The sequence below is a fragment of the Protomyctophum parallelum genome (genome assembly GCF_964188405.1).
Source record: "Protomyctophum parallelum genome assembly, chromosome: 14".
Taxonomy (NCBI): domain Eukaryota; kingdom Metazoa; phylum Chordata; class Actinopteri; order Myctophiformes; family Myctophidae; genus Protomyctophum; species Protomyctophum parallelum.
Genome location: NC_139709.1, coordinates 31,976,418 through 31,993,906, shown reverse-complemented (window position 1 = coordinate 31,993,906; position 17,489 = coordinate 31,976,418). Strand labels below are relative to the sequence as shown.

General features: G+C 41.7%; 1 protein-coding gene across 50 annotated transcripts in view; it reads right to left on the bottom strand.

The window, feature by feature from the left end:
- The window catches only part of obscnb (obscurin, cytoskeletal calmodulin and titin-interacting RhoGEF b), a 110,863-nt gene that overhangs the window by 5,354 nt on the left and 88,020 nt on the right, over window positions 1-17,489 (bottom strand). For 49 of the 50 annotated variants that reach the window (XM_083781349.1, XM_083781370.1, XM_083781375.1 and 46 more), the window contains 23 exons: window positions 16,752-16,952; window positions 16,257-16,295; window positions 16,044-16,142; window positions 14,718-14,936; window positions 14,582-14,615; window positions 14,436-14,482; window positions 14,246-14,344; window positions 12,792-12,848; window positions 12,011-12,150; window positions 11,044-11,244; window positions 10,495-10,562; window positions 10,008-10,178; window positions 9,416-9,575; window positions 8,748-8,864; window positions 8,444-8,608; window positions 7,330-7,488; window positions 6,103-6,280; window positions 5,577-5,690; window positions 4,676-4,843; window positions 3,654-3,756; window positions 2,591-2,720; window positions 1,296-1,386; window positions 1,108-1,150 (listed from right to left, as the gene is read on the bottom strand). In XM_083781349.1, coding sequence (XP_083637475.1) covers window positions 1,108-1,150; window positions 1,296-1,386; window positions 2,591-2,720; window positions 3,654-3,756; window positions 4,676-4,843; window positions 5,577-5,690; window positions 6,103-6,280; window positions 7,330-7,488; window positions 8,444-8,608; window positions 8,748-8,864; window positions 9,416-9,575; window positions 10,008-10,178; window positions 10,495-10,562; window positions 11,044-11,244; window positions 12,011-12,150; window positions 12,792-12,848; window positions 14,246-14,344; window positions 14,436-14,482; window positions 14,582-14,615; window positions 14,718-14,936; window positions 16,044-16,142; window positions 16,257-16,295; window positions 16,752-16,952 — 2,803 coding nt within the window. The remainder of the gene's footprint in view (window positions 1-1,107; window positions 1,151-1,295; window positions 1,387-2,590; window positions 2,721-3,653; window positions 3,757-4,675; window positions 4,844-5,576; window positions 5,691-6,102; window positions 6,281-7,329; window positions 7,489-8,443; window positions 8,609-8,747; window positions 8,865-9,415; window positions 9,576-10,007; window positions 10,179-10,494; window positions 10,563-11,043; window positions 11,245-12,010; window positions 12,151-12,791; window positions 12,849-14,245; window positions 14,345-14,435; window positions 14,483-14,581; window positions 14,616-14,717; window positions 14,937-16,043; window positions 16,143-16,256; window positions 16,296-16,751; window positions 16,953-17,489) is intronic. The other variant, XM_083781392.1, reaches the window with a different exon arrangement.

Genomic DNA, 17,489 nt, shown 5'->3' with positions numbered 1-17,489 from the left:
TGCTTTCTGCAAATCAAGTTTAGTTTCTAAAACACACCGATATAATTATATTATTGTCATTACAGTGACCAATAGCAATATTATTTTTGTAACGCTGTAGTCTTTATAACTGTACCTCATAACACAGCATTTAAAACTAAAGTACTATGAAGTATGCAGCAGCATGGAGATAAAGGCCTACCCTTTCATCTTATTCGTGCTGTGGAGACCTTCACACTGAGGGTTCACATTCTACATGAGCATGCATACATGGGGCCATGGGGAAAGAGAGACACACTGCAAATTGCCACCTGGAACAAATTAATACTAATGTGTGTTGCCTGTAATTCAGTCCATGTTGTGTGATAGCAAAGGTTTCCTGAGGCCAAGGCGTACTCTGCACCGCTTCACTGGTACACACCATTATGGCAAGAATCCAATGACAGAAGCGTAAATTAATATAAGATATTCAGGTGCCTGTGAAACTTGTCTTGATGTCAACAAGCCAGTTCACAACAATATATGAAGCGGCTTCCTGGCTACGTACTGTACATACGCATGTCTCACTGTATGTAACCTTGGAAACCCATGCGTTTTAGTCTCACTGTGGTTATGGTAGGGTTAGTTTAACACATTTTGAGCGGGAACCCCTTTTGGTCTTTTAAAAAGGGGTTTGAATTAAAAACATTCATTCTGAAAAAATATAAATTCCAAATGTGTGCCAAATTTTCACAATTCTTCAAAAATAGCAGATCTACAAGCTCGTAGCGGCCCGAGTGGCGCGCTACGAGCTTGTAGGTCTGCTATTTTTGAAGAATTGTGAAAATTTGGCACACATTTGGAATTTATATTTTTTCAGAATGAATGTTTTTAATTCAAATCTTTGCCTCTGGGGGGGTCCCTGGAACAACATATTTTCAGATGGGGGCCAGAGGCATATTACATATAATCTTTGGGGTCCTTGACATGAAATATTGAGCACCACGGATATAGAAACATGAGGTTTCTCAGAGAAAAAGAAAAAGACGTTTTTTCGACGTCAGGCCTAAATGGGTTAAAAGACAGTACGATTTCAAACCAGGCAACAGACACCCTTCATGCACATACAGTGGTCCTGCCAACACTTACATGATGATGGTTTTCTTTGGCAATTTAGTCTCCTGCTCAGTGACTATGGGGAAAGCAGAAGGAATGAGATTCAAACGGACAAATGAGCGGCTAAAGCATAAATAAGAACAATGAAAGTCTTCCGTGCACCGAGCTTTGTGTCTGTAAAGTTGCCATTGTCGCATGAATAAGAAGCAGAGCTCTCCTACCTTCAATGGTGATGGCCTGATCTCTGGAGTGAGCCACGGTGGGCTGGACGAGGTCGGCAGCACATTTAGCACTGCCCAGACGATTAGACAACTGGAAAGAGGCAGAGAATGTATTTTTAGGTCGACTGTGTACAGCTGGGTGTTATTTTGTCCGAGTGATGTAGACTGTCTGTGCTAATTATACCGCATGGTTGGTAGAACCGTTGGTTCTCGACAGCAATATGAATAGAAACAAACGATTCAAGTACACGGTAAAAAGAAAAGGTCTGTTTATTTACCCACTTGTAACTCGGACGGAGAGCGTAAAAAATGGAAGAAAAACTTATATTTTATACAGGTTTAATGTTTGTCCTGTCTAGACAAACATAAAAAACGCCATTGACAATGGACAGAGTTTAATGTTTGCTTTGTCACTAACACAAACATTAAATGCCATTAACAATGAACAGAGTTTAATTAAGCAATATTACACGAGAGGGTGTTGTTTAACGTGATTATTGCCACGACAGTGATGCGGTCAGGAACGAGACGAAGTCGAGTTCCGCAAGCATCACTGAAGCATCACTGCTATTCTACAACAGTTACCCTTAAAACAAAGAGAATCGCTGAAAAAAAATATTTATTTAGTGACAGATGTAGTCACTACGACCACAAATGTCCCAATAAACTAGCTAGCCTAGCCACCGAGTTTGCTAGCGCTCTGGGAGAACAGAGCAGCTGAATTATTTGTTTTGATTAGGTGGTGGTGTGTGCTGGTTAAACCACCGGCTAGAAGGCTGTTTCAACCAATCAGATTGCTTCCTCTTAACGACCTGTTGTAGAATGTTTGTTTTGTCTGTCACTGAGCAAATCGGCAAATGCATGTTATGATATTGCGATGATGTAAGATGATAAGGTTTGGTAAAGCGCCCTTCACTTCACACGGGTGTGATTTTTTTAAACAATGTTTAAAGCTCATCAAAGTTGGTATTGTGACTTTATATAGTCAATTACTTGAAGAGGGGGAGAGGTGGTGGTGGAGTTAGCTGCTTTAGCAGACAGTTTGAGGGTCCAATGGTTCAGACTAGAGCAGAGGTGGGGTCTGGCCTACAGTATGACCTCAGCCCTATGTTCCCTCAATCCTTACAATTGTTTTTAATCCAAATTAGGCCCGATGTTCCCTCAGCCCTATGTCCCTTACATTTGTTCCAGTTTGTACACTCTCAGAGATACCTTAACACAGATTATTTACTGTGTGGTGTGGTGTGTGTGTGTGCGCGTGCGTGCGGCTGTAGAGTGTACTGTAGTAGACCAACCTCACACTCGTAGTGTCCAAGGTCTCTCTCTGTCAAACACTTGATTATCAGGACCAGGACTCCACTGCGGGTCTCACTGTACGTCTGGTATTTCTCCTGATCTGTCAGCAGCCTGCCCTCCTTAAACCACCTGGACCACAAAATACACAACAACAAGACGTTTTTTTTTTTTTTTTTTTTTAAGATATTTTTTTGCGGCTTACGCCTTTATTGATTTTTTTAAGGGATAGAAAGTAGGCTGACAGGAAACGGGAGAGAGATGGGGGGATGACATGCGGTAAAGGCCGTGTCGGGTCCGGGAGTCGAACCCGCGGCACACCGCGACTGGATCACCAGTCCGGTGCCCAGACCGTTACGCTACGGCCTGGGCCAACAACAAGACGTTTCACATGGTCTTAAAATGAACCTGAAAAATGCTCAAAGCTTTATTTGAATACATCTCTGCTGTCGGGGAGAAACCAACTAAAGTTCATTTTTCAAGAAATAAAGAAAGCCATATATTTTTTTAAACAATGCCTCAAAGTTGGTATTGTGACTTTATATATTGTCAATTACGTGCATGAGAGGGGGAAAGATGGTGGTGGTGGAGTTAGCTGCTTTAGCAGACAGTTTGAGAGGGGGAGAGGTGTTGAGAGGTGGTGGTGGTGGAGTTAACTGCTTTAGCAGACAGTTTGAGGGTCCAATGGTTCAAAGGTTTTGTCCGAAGCACCTTTTAATACTTTTCATTGGTTCAATATTGTTTTTAACCAACACACAGACGTAAAGGATGTTCAATAGCATTGATTTATGGAAAATAAATGTGAACAAATGGAGTTGGGGGGGGGGGGGGGGGCATCTAACATCTAAATGACCAATTCATTTGATTATTCTGTAAAGGTCCCCACACACAGACGCGCGTTTTTCGGATTTCTTGCTGTGTTTCTCCATCGGTTTTCCGAAAAACGTGTCCAGTGTGCAACCACCTTAAGGGAACAGTTCTAACAAATTTCTTCACTACTTTCAAACAAAACAAGTATTACTATCCCAGAGCAGACAAGGTGGTGATGCTTGCTACAGTACGTACCTGATCTTGGGAGTGGGGGCACTCTGTATGATGCAGGTGAACTGGGCATCCTCACCAGCAGCAAAGGTGGCGTTCCTCAGCTTGTTCACAAAGCGAGGAGGCACTACAAGGAACATCTCACAAGTCAATATGCAGTACAGTACATCCCAAGGGAGGATTTGTGGTGCAAAATCAGTTGGCATTCAATTATTGCAAATAACTAAATGATAGCTTAACCTATTTAGGCCTGACGTCAAAATTTAAAAAAATGTCCTTATGTTTCTGTATCAGTGGTGCTCAAAAGATGTGAGGAACATTTTCACGATTTTAAAAAAATAGGAGACCTACAAGTTCATAGCACGGCACTCTGTGCGGCACTATGAGATTGTAGATCTGCTATTTTCCAATAGCTAACGCATAACAAAATGCTTAAAGGGATAGTTCCGATTTTTTTAACTTAAGCTGTATGAAATACCATTAATATAGTGGTTGCAACTGTATTAATTGATTGCCCGAGTCCTGTGGTGGGAGTTCTGCACTGGTTTTGGTCAATATTAAGTAGTTCCGGTCATTTTGTGGGGTGTACTGGGGCCACGCAGTAAAAGTAAATTAATTCAAAAAACGAACGTCATTTGTATTGTTGACCTATTTCTAAAATATTAGCACAACCTTCGTTCAACTTTGACCCCTCTATCACATGGAACTATTTTTTTGGCGTAGTGATATAGACACAAAAAGCATAGTTCCGTGTGATAGAGGGGTCAAAAATGAACAAAAGTGGCACTAATATTTTTTAACAACAATATATCCCCATTGGGATACTGAAGCATTCTTTTCTTGAACTGGTGCATAAAACATCGTATCCCATTAACAAAAACCCAGGTATGGTTGCAGATAAGCAAAAAAAATTTTATTCAGTATACACCTAAACTGAGATATTTGCAATTTTGCTAATATATATATATATATAAAAAAAAGACTGCATCCAGAATACTGTGTGCACATGTAAACATATCCACAGACAGTTCCCTGCTGTGACCTACCCTGAACAGTGACCTTTCCCAGAGTGCTGGCGTTGCCCGCGGTGCTCGTGGCAAAGCACATGTACTGTCCCGAGTCACCCGCCGTCATGTTGTCCAGGATCAGTGTGCAGGAACCGTCGGGGTCCTCGATGATAATGTGGTGAGGGTCTGCCTCCACTGTACGCCCGTCTGGAAAGTATAAGCAACTGTGGTGAGACACTGTGGCTGTACGCTTAAATGCAAGGTTTACAGCCACGCTTTACCAGGGCTATTTGTCTCTGATGCTCCGTATGTAGCACATGGAGGCTTTTAAAAGACCTTCTTTTAAAGGACCTTTAGGCATCATTGGGTCTTCAGATGCCTGAAGGTCTTTATAAAACCACAGGGTTACAGCAGTTCGAGGATATTACAAATTGTAGTCCTCTCACAAGCAACAGTTAATAAGTTAAAAATACGCGCCACTATCTTTCCCTAGACTAATGACCTCCAGGGAAACCTTTCTAATAGACTAATTCCGCCGTCGTCTGAAACCCACCTTTTCAGACTCCATCATGGCCCTAGCCCCTTAGATAACACTTTACTTAGATAGCATTTTATACAGACTTATAGTATGTTATGTAGACAGCACTAGAATTGCATTTTATGTAGTCATAGCACTTTATAGTATATATGAATAGTATGTATAGTTTCATTATATAGATATTCCACTGTTATGTTCTTAGCTTACACATGTTTCATGATAACTACTTTTTATGTACAGTATGTGATGTATTGCCATGCTTTTTGTTCTTGCTTAATGTAAATCGCTCTGGATTAAAAGCCTAAATTGTAGACATGCTTTAGTATGCTGCCTAAAAGAGCTCAGATTGGTTGTGAGTTTGACACTGGTTTGGAGGCAGTCCCCTGTGGTGTGTGTCCTTACCTTTGTACCAGGTGATCACAGGCTTGGGTATCCCTGTGGCCTTGCAGGCCAGCTTAACGGTCTGTCCCAGCTCGGCAATGCAGTCTGCCAGGATCTCCGTAAAGTCAGGAGGACCTGGATAAATCGAAGCGCCGCAAATGATCAATAACATTTCCACACTTGAGCTGTGGAATAATAATCCTCAAGTATACATTGGCAGATAAAGGAGAGAGAGAGAGAGAGAGAGAGAGAGAGAGAGAGTGTGTGTGTGTGTGTGTGTGTGTGTGTGTGTGTGTGTGTGTGTGTGTGTGTGTGTGTGTGTGTGTGTGTGTGTGTGTGTGTGTGTGTGTGTGTGTGTGTGTGTGTGTGTGTGTGTGTGTGTGTGTGTGTGTGTGTGTGTGTGTGTGTGTGTGTGTGTGTGTGTGTGTGTGTGTGAGTGAGTGAGTGAGTGAGTGAGTGAGTGAGTGAGTGAGTGTGTGTGTGTGTGTGTGTGTGTGTGTGTGTGTGACTGTGTGTGTGTGTGTGTGTGTGTGTGTGTGTCACTCACTCCATGCGGGCATGCTATAGCGCTGCTGCAGCTCTCTGAACTCTCTCAACCAGGAGTTCTTAATGATGGCCGTTCGGGCCTGCAAGGTGTATTTCCTCACAGAGTCCTCTCTCTCGTGCCAGATCTCGAAGGCTCGGTCGTCACCCTCCACGGTCTCATTCACGTCAATGTTGTTCAGCTGCAGCAGGATGGACAATACAACAAACACACACATGATACTGAGCATGAAACGGACATACTGACCATGATACTGACCATGAAACGGACATACTGACCATGATACTGACCATGAAACGGACATACTGACCATGATACTGACCATGAAACGGACATACTGACCATGATACTGACCATGAAACGGACATACTGACCATGATACTGACCATGAAACGGATATACTGACCATGAAACGGACATACTGACCATGATACTGTCATGATACTGACCATGAAACGGACATACTGACCATGAAACGGACATACTGACCATGATACTGACCATGAAACGGACATACTGACCATGATACTGTCATGATACTGACCATGAAACGGACATACTGACCATGAAACGGACATACTGACCATGATACTGACCATGAAACGGACATACTGACCATGATACTGACCATGAAACGGACATACTGACCATGATACTGACCATGAAACGGACATACTGACCATGATACTGACCATGAAACGGACATACTGACCATGAAACGGACATACTGACCATGATACTGTCATGATACTGACATGATACTGACCATGAAACGGACATACTGACCATGATACTGACCATGAAACGGACATACTGACCATGATACTAGCATGATACTGACATGATACTGACCATGACACTGACCATGACAGTGACATTGACCATGACACTGACATGACATTGACCATGACACTGACATGACACTGACCATGACAATGACCTGGTACAAACAAATCCAGGTAGCAATATGAGCAATACATATGTATAATTACCACCAGTGGTAGCTGAGGTACTGTGTATTTCTTTCTGTGTATTTCCATTTTATTTACTTCTACATCTCAGGTGCAAATATTGTACTCTTTACTCTACTTTATTATTACTCTACAATTATTTGACAGCTTTAGTTACTTACTAGTTCATTGTTTTAATATGTTTTGTAATGGTTATTTACATTTTAAACACTTGAGCCCTACTTTATACTTCTATAGCCGATCTACATGCTCATGTTACCTTCATCATGTTCTTGAACACATAGCCCTGTGTGTCAGAGTTGCTGTCTCTCTTGGGTTTACAGATGATGCAGTAGTTTTTGAAGAGGAAGACGTGGCGATGGTGACCTCTAGTGGACGACCTAATGCCCGGCGCCCCCTCCCACACTTGGAATGGTCCCTGTTGAGAAAAGACACAAACACAGACTCTGTTCAGTTTAGTAGTAGCAGAAGATAAATACACGAATAAATAAATAATGTTTTCTTTTTTAAAGTTATCGTATTGTTGGTTCGTCGGTTTATGTTGCTCTTTTGTTGTTTTTTAACCACATGAAGTCTAGCACCCCTTATTCCGAGGGGGAAGATGTGACAAAACTATTTGGTGTAGAAGGAAAAATCACACCCGTGTGAAGTGAGTTGTGTAGGACAAAAATTGCCGATTTGCTCGTCTACATATGACGTAAATTCTCCATTCAGTGTCAATGGGAACTTAATGTTTGTGTAAGACGAAAATTCGACACTAAAGCTGAATACAGGAGTGGGCCTAGTATAGGCCCATGGGGGACACCAGTCAACAATGTACATATGGTTTACGTTTTTTCTTTAGTTTAGTTTATTTCGGACCTTTCACATGTATAACAATACATATACAAGACATGCACATGGCCCGAAAAGGTGTAGGGTGAAGCTAAACGCTTATAATTGCCTACCCTATTGGTTTCCAGAATCAAATATTAAAACAAATTAATAGAGGTAACAAAACTGTCAAACAGTTTATATATGTTTGCTAATTCAAATAAGAAAATATAAAAATAATAACGACAACGATAACAATAATAATACATATATAATAGAAAAGAAGAGTAACAGAAAACACAAGCCTCATACATTATTATTAGTTGTCATTTGTCAATACTGTTCGTTGCAGCGTGGCAATATGGAAGTATTGCCATCAAGATGCACCAAACCACACCACACTAGCTACACCACTAGGTGGAGAATGGACAAATGGTCAGTTTGCACATTAAGTTTGTGTATGGAAGTGTATAAGTGGTTAAATGGAACTCCGTCAATGGGGATAAACAAAATCTAAATCATCACCATAATTTGACAATGCCTCAATATGTGGGTCGCACCTGTCTGATAGGCTCTCCAAGCACTTCCAGGGTGGCAGGATAGTTCTCAATCAGGGAGACGTGGTGGGTGTTATCTGAACGCTGATGAAGTGATGACACCATGGCGTAGGCCTCCTCCAACAGGCAGCAGTTCTGACCGTTCCTCGCCTTGTTCCTGATCATCTCCTGAAGTCGGTGACAGGTGGTGAGGTGGGAGAGATCAGTAGAAAATAGTTATTCTGGTATTCAATTCTTGTCCTGTTCGTAATGCAGAGACTCGAACGTTTTGAAATTCATTGCATGTACGGTATCAAAAATGTGTTACCTTGAGAACGGCCTTGTACTTCTGAATTCTCTCCACTGGTCTTTGGATATATCCATTGATGCTGAGCACAGCAGGATCTGTGAGATCTGCACTGGCCTGCACTTTCTCAGTGTACTCCTGATGGGGATAATATGCTTGAATTCAGACAATGGTGGTAACATCATGCTATATGACCTGTTGCAGGACTTGACATTAACTTTTTTCCCATTCACACAAAAGTCACTTGTCCGGAGCACGAGCACGCACAAATACAATTTAAATCAACTACGTCTACCTGTAAGTTGGTTAGTGTGGGGTAATTGATCACACCACCTATTCTAAAGGAAGTTTTGATATGTTCATGTTTTCTGCCAGAACTTTCAAATGGATATGAAACTAGTCTCCGGTTCGGTTTTCCTGAAGCGTTATAGCACAATTTTGGAAAGGTGATTATTAGAAAGGCCAGACAATAATGTCAGACAATATTGTTGTCTGCTAGAAGTGTCACAGAAAATGTGAAACAAAGAGTCACTTGTCCAACAGACAAGAACATTTTTAATGCAGTTTTCCGGAAAGATTTATTAGTTGTTCCGGGACAACAGGACAAGCCTTAATGTCAAGCCCTGCTGTTGTGTACAATAATGTAACAACGTTATGAGAGTCCAAACGTGAGGAGAGCAGTCTTATACCTTGAAGAAACGATGGATAGACTTCTCGCTGACAGACGACTCCGCCTGACTCTGACCTACGAGATACTGGAGGTACTTCTCAAAGCCCTCCTTGTTCCTCAGGAAACGCATGGCGATATCATCATCTGTGTCGCACTCCTTCAGCTTGGGGAGCAAGAGCCTACAGGAAACAGTAGCACAGTACATTGTTCAAGTATTTATCCAATTTAAATAAATACTTTCATAAAAATAAAATACTGTATTGAACATACATTTCGTTGCTGTCGGGACTCGGGAGGAAACCACCTAACTCAATTTCTTATTTTTTTATGCTTTGGAAAAAACCTCTTAACTCCATTGGACCCTCAAACTGTCTGCTAAAGCAACTAATTCCACCACCTCTCCCTTTCGCATGAAAGTAATTGACAATATATAAAGTCACAACACCAACTTTGATGAGGCAGTTTGTTTTCCTAATTTCCTGAAAAATGTATATTTTTCATTTCCTGAAAAATGAACATTTTGGAGTTCCCGACAGCAGAGATTTGCCGATTAGAATGTCAGAACATGTAACAAGCAGGCAGCTGGTGAGGTGGGGTGGTGCCAAACTCACTCGCTGTGGAAGACTTTGATGTCACGAATGTTCCGGAATATGGCCTCCTTCTGGCTTGTGACATCAGCGGGAGTGTCAGGAGCCGCCACATCGTTCAGGTGGTGGGTGGTGACGAAATCCAACTCTTTGATGAACTCCGCTTCAGTAGTTATCAACTCCTGAATCATTTGACTAGACACGAGAGAGGAGATGCATAGAGCATGGTGGTTATGCCTATGCCTGTCACGATACTAATTATTTTCCATAATCGCCATAATCGTTTCCATGTTGAAACATTTTCAAACATTTAAAGGTATATATCAGAAATATCAGATCTTCAGCTTCAGCTTTTTTTTTTAAGTCTAAAAGGCAAACAGAAATGTCATTTTTATTTATATGTTCCAATGTCCGATGCCGAAAAAAAGCACACAAAAACACAATTAAATCGTTAATTTCAATTATTTGCATGACAATGAATTGTTTGTGCTTGTAGATGTGAAGGCCTTACAGTAGTTTCCTCTTGTACTCCCCCTCCGAGACCTCCTCCACACTGGTCTCTGGAAGGTCACCTGCCTGCTGCAACAATAGAGCAGTGAAGCTAAACATCCATTTCAGCACTACTATTTCCAACGTCTGACTTCTACAAGGTAAGTTGAGGACAATCGACCTATCCTCATTTTGCTCAAAGATCATTTTGCTCAAAGGACCATAAGCCTAATGTATACGTTGTTGTATGACTGAGGCCTGTAAGAGAAAACGGTCATGAACATTGTCGATATTTGATATGGTGGGAGAAAGAGAAACGGCAAAAGCAGAAAACCTGCAACACTCCAAATGAGAAGATTTTACGTGAAGTCTTATACGTGCAAGGCTCAGAGGTACAACAAATAGGAATAGCCAGTACACAAGAAATATCCTTTTCACAACGCTGAGGAAGGCCCACCTGGCCGAAACGCGTCTGTTATCCGTCAAAGGTAAATAGACCATGTGAAAAGGGCAGTTCTTGTGTGCCGAATATTTGTTACGGTTCCTGTTATATTATAGCCTGAGGACTTACTTTGAGTTTCTTGTCTAGGTAAGCAGGTGAAACCCAGCCTTGGCGAGACGGTGTGGTTTTAGTGGGCTTCGTACGGACCAGCCATTTAAGTGGATTGGCTGAGTCCAGCACTTCGACATACTGGCCCTCCTTCAGAGAGATGGCTTCTTTGCTGGCCATGGTGGGGTTGTAGTCAGCCGTAGCCACATAGATGTCAAACATCTGTAAAATGCATCCAACAGAATTAGTTAACCACGTTCAACATGGTGTCCCTATTTTGGTTACTGGTATCATGGCATGTCAAACAAATATTTTGAACGTATTCAAAGATATCCCACAACTCGATGTGTTGCGAGCTTGTAGGTCGGCTATTTTTTCTATTCGTTGTACGAGGTTGTTAACATGGAGGTTTTCATTCTGGGTGACACAAGATGCTATTGTATTCACATATTTAATATTTGCATATTCTATTTGTTTAATAAATATGTTTTAAAGTTTGCTTCATACAGTTTTTAATATGGAAACATATGATTGTGTATATATATAAAGAGCAAAAGCCCAAACACTTTTTACTGCATACTGTATGCCTGGCCAAAAGTTCCATAAGTAACCATTTTGTTTTATAGAAAGTAGAAACGCATCGTCATGAATGATTAATGTCAATGCAGTAAAAAGATAAACTCAATGCCACAATGTAATAACAAACTGTGCAGATGTCCATTGAGAATGAAAAACCTCCTGTTCATTATCGATGGAAAAGCTATGGGATACGGACAGTATACATGTTTTATGTTCACAAATATGCACACATTATTTTCCTTTTAAGCGCCAAGGCAAGAAAGGCAAACAGAAATACAGTATCGAACATTATTGCACAGCAATCAAGCCATAAAATCAAGTATGTAGAAGGAAGGTTTCAACTGAGCATATTCACTCGGCGTATACATGACATAAGAGAGAGTGTGAGAACACGACCCCACGGTCTCACCTCTCCCCTGGCTTCGCCCTCGTCAGACTCAGAGGACGAGTCGGCGATGAGGGAGGGAGGGCGAGAGCGTCCGTGGTGGGGGGTAGCCGAGGGCGTCTTGGTCTCGTCATCACTGTCGGCTCCGGGGACGCGCAATGAGGCTAAGGGGCGAGAGGAGAGAGGAGAGGAGAGGCGTGGCTGGGAATCCCAAGGATGCAGGAAAACATACACAACTGCTTCACTACGGTGTTACGCTTGTGTTAGGAATGCAAACGGGTAACGCCATAACCGTCTAAACATTAATATCTCTGTGTAAGCATGTACGTAAACCATCGCCTGCCAAGACTATACATAATCAGTATTAATCACTAAATACAATTAACTCTGACAGCAAGACAGCAAAAACTCAATAATGCTTCACAAAGATACAGAACACAGACAACACTAAAAGGGACAGAGATGTTTGACCCGTGTATAAATGTCATCAGCATATTATGCAGTGTGCTATAGCTAACGCTTCAAACTGTGCCGACAGCTCTTTCTTACATCGATGATGACTTTGCTTGTCTTTGAAGTGCACTATAGAATATTTAATGGGTCTTGTTTATGTTGAGAAAGTAACACAAAATTATTTCCACAAGTCCTCGTCTGGTCCGCCAAATAGTGGAACTATAAACATCGATCTCACCATGGTGCTAGTTGTACAGTACAACAAGACTAAATCGACAAGTCATGGACAGCACTCCTTGTGGAAAGAATCTATGTCTACCGTGAAGATTGATGCACTGGTGGTGATACATACTGGATGCTTTGGGCCATGATTTCATCCACTGGAGCACTTGATGATTCTGTACGCTGTCTGAATAACAAATCAATGACTGGTGTGAGCATTTGAATGGTTTGTACTGAAGAACTGACGCGTATGAAAAAGTTAGAAAGGTGGAATGATGATGTATGTCGTTGTCTGGTGAAGGAAGGAGATGTGGTGGCAGGACATACACATACAGTACACCGTATACACACACAAAAACACACCGTAAAGAAGAGAAACATTTATTTCTCCCTCCCAGGTTTGTTGTCAATTCTACTGTCATTTAGAAGTGAATTCCAATTCAAGAATTGCAGAGTTAATGCATTAAGATGTTCAGTGTTAATGCAGTGTTCCAGTGTTAATGTAATCGCAATTCTTGAATTAGGTCTTTAAATTCACTGAATTGCATCCAAACCTGTTCTACTATAAATTCCACAGAAAACACCAAATGCATATGGACAGAAACAAGAATGTATCCAACATTTGATTACGAGCTGGTCAGTTCAATTTATAATACCATAGCATGAGCTGTGATTTGATATTTTGGCAGTAGCATTTAGTCTACAGGTATGTTTTGCAGCCAATGGCATTACCGCATGAATGAAGCCTTCGCCATGGACAATAAAATGACACTAAAAACAAACTATACTGTTTGACAATGAACTTAAGTTTTTATTTTCCTTTCACACATTCTGGGTTAATTAAATACTAAATAGTGACAAATATATATACAGTATAAATACATTTATAGTACATTTATTTATAATGTATCAGTATTTATGTTAATTTTCTATCAGGGATTATGTTTCCGCTCTGTCTGTCTGTCTGTCTGTCTGTCTGTGAGCATCTAATCTTGGACACCTAGCTCTGCTGGACTGAATTGTGTGAAACTTTGCAGTCACAGTCCCAGTAGGCCAAAGAAGAACCCTCCAGCCCACATTTTTCAAAACAAACTCATAATGTCTCTTGAACCACAGGTCGTTTATTTGTATCCAATAGGTAAATTAATCCCTATTCAGTCCAGGGGAGCCTTGTTAATTAACAATATTGTTTAATGTCGTATACTTATGTTTGGAGAATGTTCCTCTATGACCGAAACGTCACATTGTTAAACAACAACCAGGGATTTTGTTCATGGACTGTGATCAAGAACATTCCTGCAAACTGTTATCTAACAAAGATAGAGAAGCTAGTGTGGTGTTAATTTCCTAATTAGGCACAGCACAACAAAACTGCCCATATTCCACTTCTCCCCAGTGTGTAAGCCTGATGGTAGATACCGACAACTGTTCAGAAAAGATGTACTTAATCAGTTTTATTCCACGGTTCTCAGAATACATATAATGTTGATAATGAACACACAATGTATTCTGATTTGAACAAGCGGTAAAACATTATTTACCATCCAAAATAGTCCAACGTCTAATGACAGTAATGGAACTCACCTTGAGTGAATTTTGCTGAAACCATTTCAGTGATCTGGCTGGTGAGTTTCTTGAGGAATTCCTCTGAACCGACCTCACCTAGATATGGCATTTTACCCGCTGAGTGCAGAGAGATAACGCATCATGACATCAATTCTGTATAATGGAATAACACATGATGTTGAAACAGAGTTAGAATAGTTTGTCTTACCTTTTTCTCTGTTAGCCTCATCCTCTGGAGGACTGATTGTAATCACCCTAGAGTCGAATGAAAGGTTTTCATGAGATAACTTTTACGATGTCTATGTAGATATAATTTACAATATAAATATTGAATTGCCAAACATAGACACTTACTCTGGAACTTTGGTCTCTAGCTTTTGTTGCAATGCTGGCGAAAACAAGAGAACACAGAACACAGAACAAGTACATGTTAGTAATCGATCACTTTCCTATCTTCTTTAAGCGTTTATTTTGTCTCCCTGGTCCTCACCGTCGCCCACTTCCAGCCGAGCAGTGCAGACAGATTGTCCTGCCCTGTTTGTGGCAATGCAGGTGTAGGTGCCAGCGTATTCTGTGCCCACGTCCATCAGGATCAGGCTGTGCTGGCGCCCAGAGCCGGCGATCTTATACCCTTTGGTGTCAGGTTTGATCCACAAGACATCTTCCACGGACTGTTCCTTTAGCCAAGCCACCATGGGAGTAGGAGATCCTAGGACAGAACAGATGGCATAAGAACTATGGTGTCATAATAATGTACAGAATGGAGCCCCGTCAGTTCATAATCAGATTCTCGGAACTGAAATGCAAAGCATCACTGGGGTTTCTGTAAAAATAATTCTGCAATTGAAATCATTATTTTTCTCCCACTTTGGATGGATAGATGGATAGATTATTTGTGTATCCTAGTCCCTTTGTTGTCACTGCTACCTCCTACAGACAACCCTACAGAACCACATGTCTCCTCTGAGCTCCTCTGATACATGCAACGTGACGCCAAAGCCGCTTCTTTTCACCTGATAACACAGAGTTTTACCTGGAGGAGGTACTGTGACAACATAACGCACAGTTCCTCCTAGTTCCCCACTGAATTAGGCACCCTGAGCAAACTGTAGGTGTCGCTATCCTGAGTTGACTCCACGCCAACTGTGTGTGTTGGAACCACTCGGCCAATCCCGAGGCCTCTCCGCAGAGGATTCAGGGATTTAATATATTAAAGGACCACTTCACCACTTTTCAACCTATCTTCATATAATAGGTCCTCACTAACAATCATGAAAAAATTGTGCAATTTCTTTCTACTCAGTCTCATAGGAGGGCTGTGGGCAATTCAGAAACAGTCTTCCAGTGACATCATCGATGTGGAATACAAGCTAATAGAAACTGCAGGCTTTCTAGTCCTGAAAAGTTGCAATGCGAAAATGGAAGCCATCGTTCTCACGATAATGAAAATCTAAACATTTTTGTTAAGAAATCTTGATTAAAATAAAAATCTGCCTAATGAGGATGTCACTGGAGGACAGTTTCTAAACTGCCCACAGCCCTCCTATGAGACACAGACTGAGTAGAATTTTTTTTTGCCATTTTTTCATGATTATTAGTGAGGACCTATTATATGAAGATAGGTTGAAAAGTGGTGAAGTGGTCCTTTAACGAGGCTGGAGCTTCTGAAGTGGAAATGCTTACTGCAGGCGAGACTCTTTTTTCCCCTCCTCTCCATTGCTCACGTACCCATGGAGCTTATCTTAGCTTAGCAGATCAGCCCAGGCTCTGCCTGAGGGAGGGGGGGGGGGGAAGGAAAACCGCATAGAGAACAAACCTTCCACTTTGACAGACAACGTGATGCTGGTGCCTTGTTTCACTTTGCGATTGTTGAACCTCTCCAGGAAGCGAGGGGGCGCCAGGGGCTCCTTGCTGTCTGTAAACAGAATGGTGCGTCGTTATTATGCCACTGTGTGTCTACCATAGAACCTAGAGTATTATTATAACCAAGCACGTAGATGCTTAGATTTAGATTGAATTATAAAAGTACCTTTCTTTGCCCAATCTGCAGGCATTCTCTCCCCTGGAGCTGTGAAAGAGAGTTTGCAATGTTTAAACACAATGTGTACTTCCCCTATAAGCCAGAACAGTGCCAAAGAAATCAGCGCTATAAGCTTATTTGAGCCACATCGTCATTCTAGGCTATGCATCGTCGCGGGATGGATTCACTTTCTTAGCGTGATCAAAGTTTAGACTTTTATAAGGTCTCAAAGCTCAGTTTCTCATTTTGCGGAGAAAAAGGACTATTAAGCGTGTGCGCGGACTGCGGGTCGGATCCGTGTGGAGGCTGTCTAACATTGTTTATTTTTAATCGCTGGATTAAATTAAATTAAAGGTTCCCTCGTTTTTGGCACCGGCGGGTCGTGGAGAGAAGAATGAGGTCCCGCGTTCTTGGCATACATTCGGTTAACCTTTCACCCAAAATGCAATGTGAAACACCACAACAGTTAGTTTTTTGTGTCGTGGGACTGCGATGCAGTCATACCTAGAACCATCAGCCTGGCAGAGGAGTAAGCCGAACCAGCTGCATTGCTGATGTACGCAGAGTACTCTCCCATGTCCTCTCTCTTCACCTCCAGGATCTCCAGAGCGTGAACGTCGCCCCGCTCTACCAGAACCTGGACTCTCTTTGAGGCTCGCAGAGGCTGGCCATCCTTGAACCAGTACACCCTGGGTCTGGGGAAACCTGAGAGGGAGACATGACGGTAATAACTGCAAATGCACTCTGTCGAGGTGCCAACGTGCGCCTTGCAGTAGGCCATACTGTACATGGCCTACTTGTGTGCAAGCAGAGCACGCAAGTAAAGTACTGCTTCTAACTAATGTCTATTACAACTGCTGTTCTAAATCCTTTAGACCCGTTATTGACCTACCTAGGCTACCGACTTATCGACAGCCAATAAGGGACCACCATTCTTACCCCTACATACAAGTATACATACAAGTGCACACCAATCACCAAACGTACCTTAGTTACGTCATCAAGAATGGTGGTTCCTTATTGGCAGGTGGACAAGACCGACATACAACATACCCAGCCGATCGCAGTACTTGTGCGCAAGTAATGAACATACAGTATTTGTGAAAACATTATGCTCTTATACTTTGTCCCATTTTTAACTTATCTTCATATTGTTAGTGGCGTTTAATGTTTGTGTTTTACATCACCATTACATCACCTATTCAACATGAGTTAGACTTTAATATATTATCGCCCCTCACT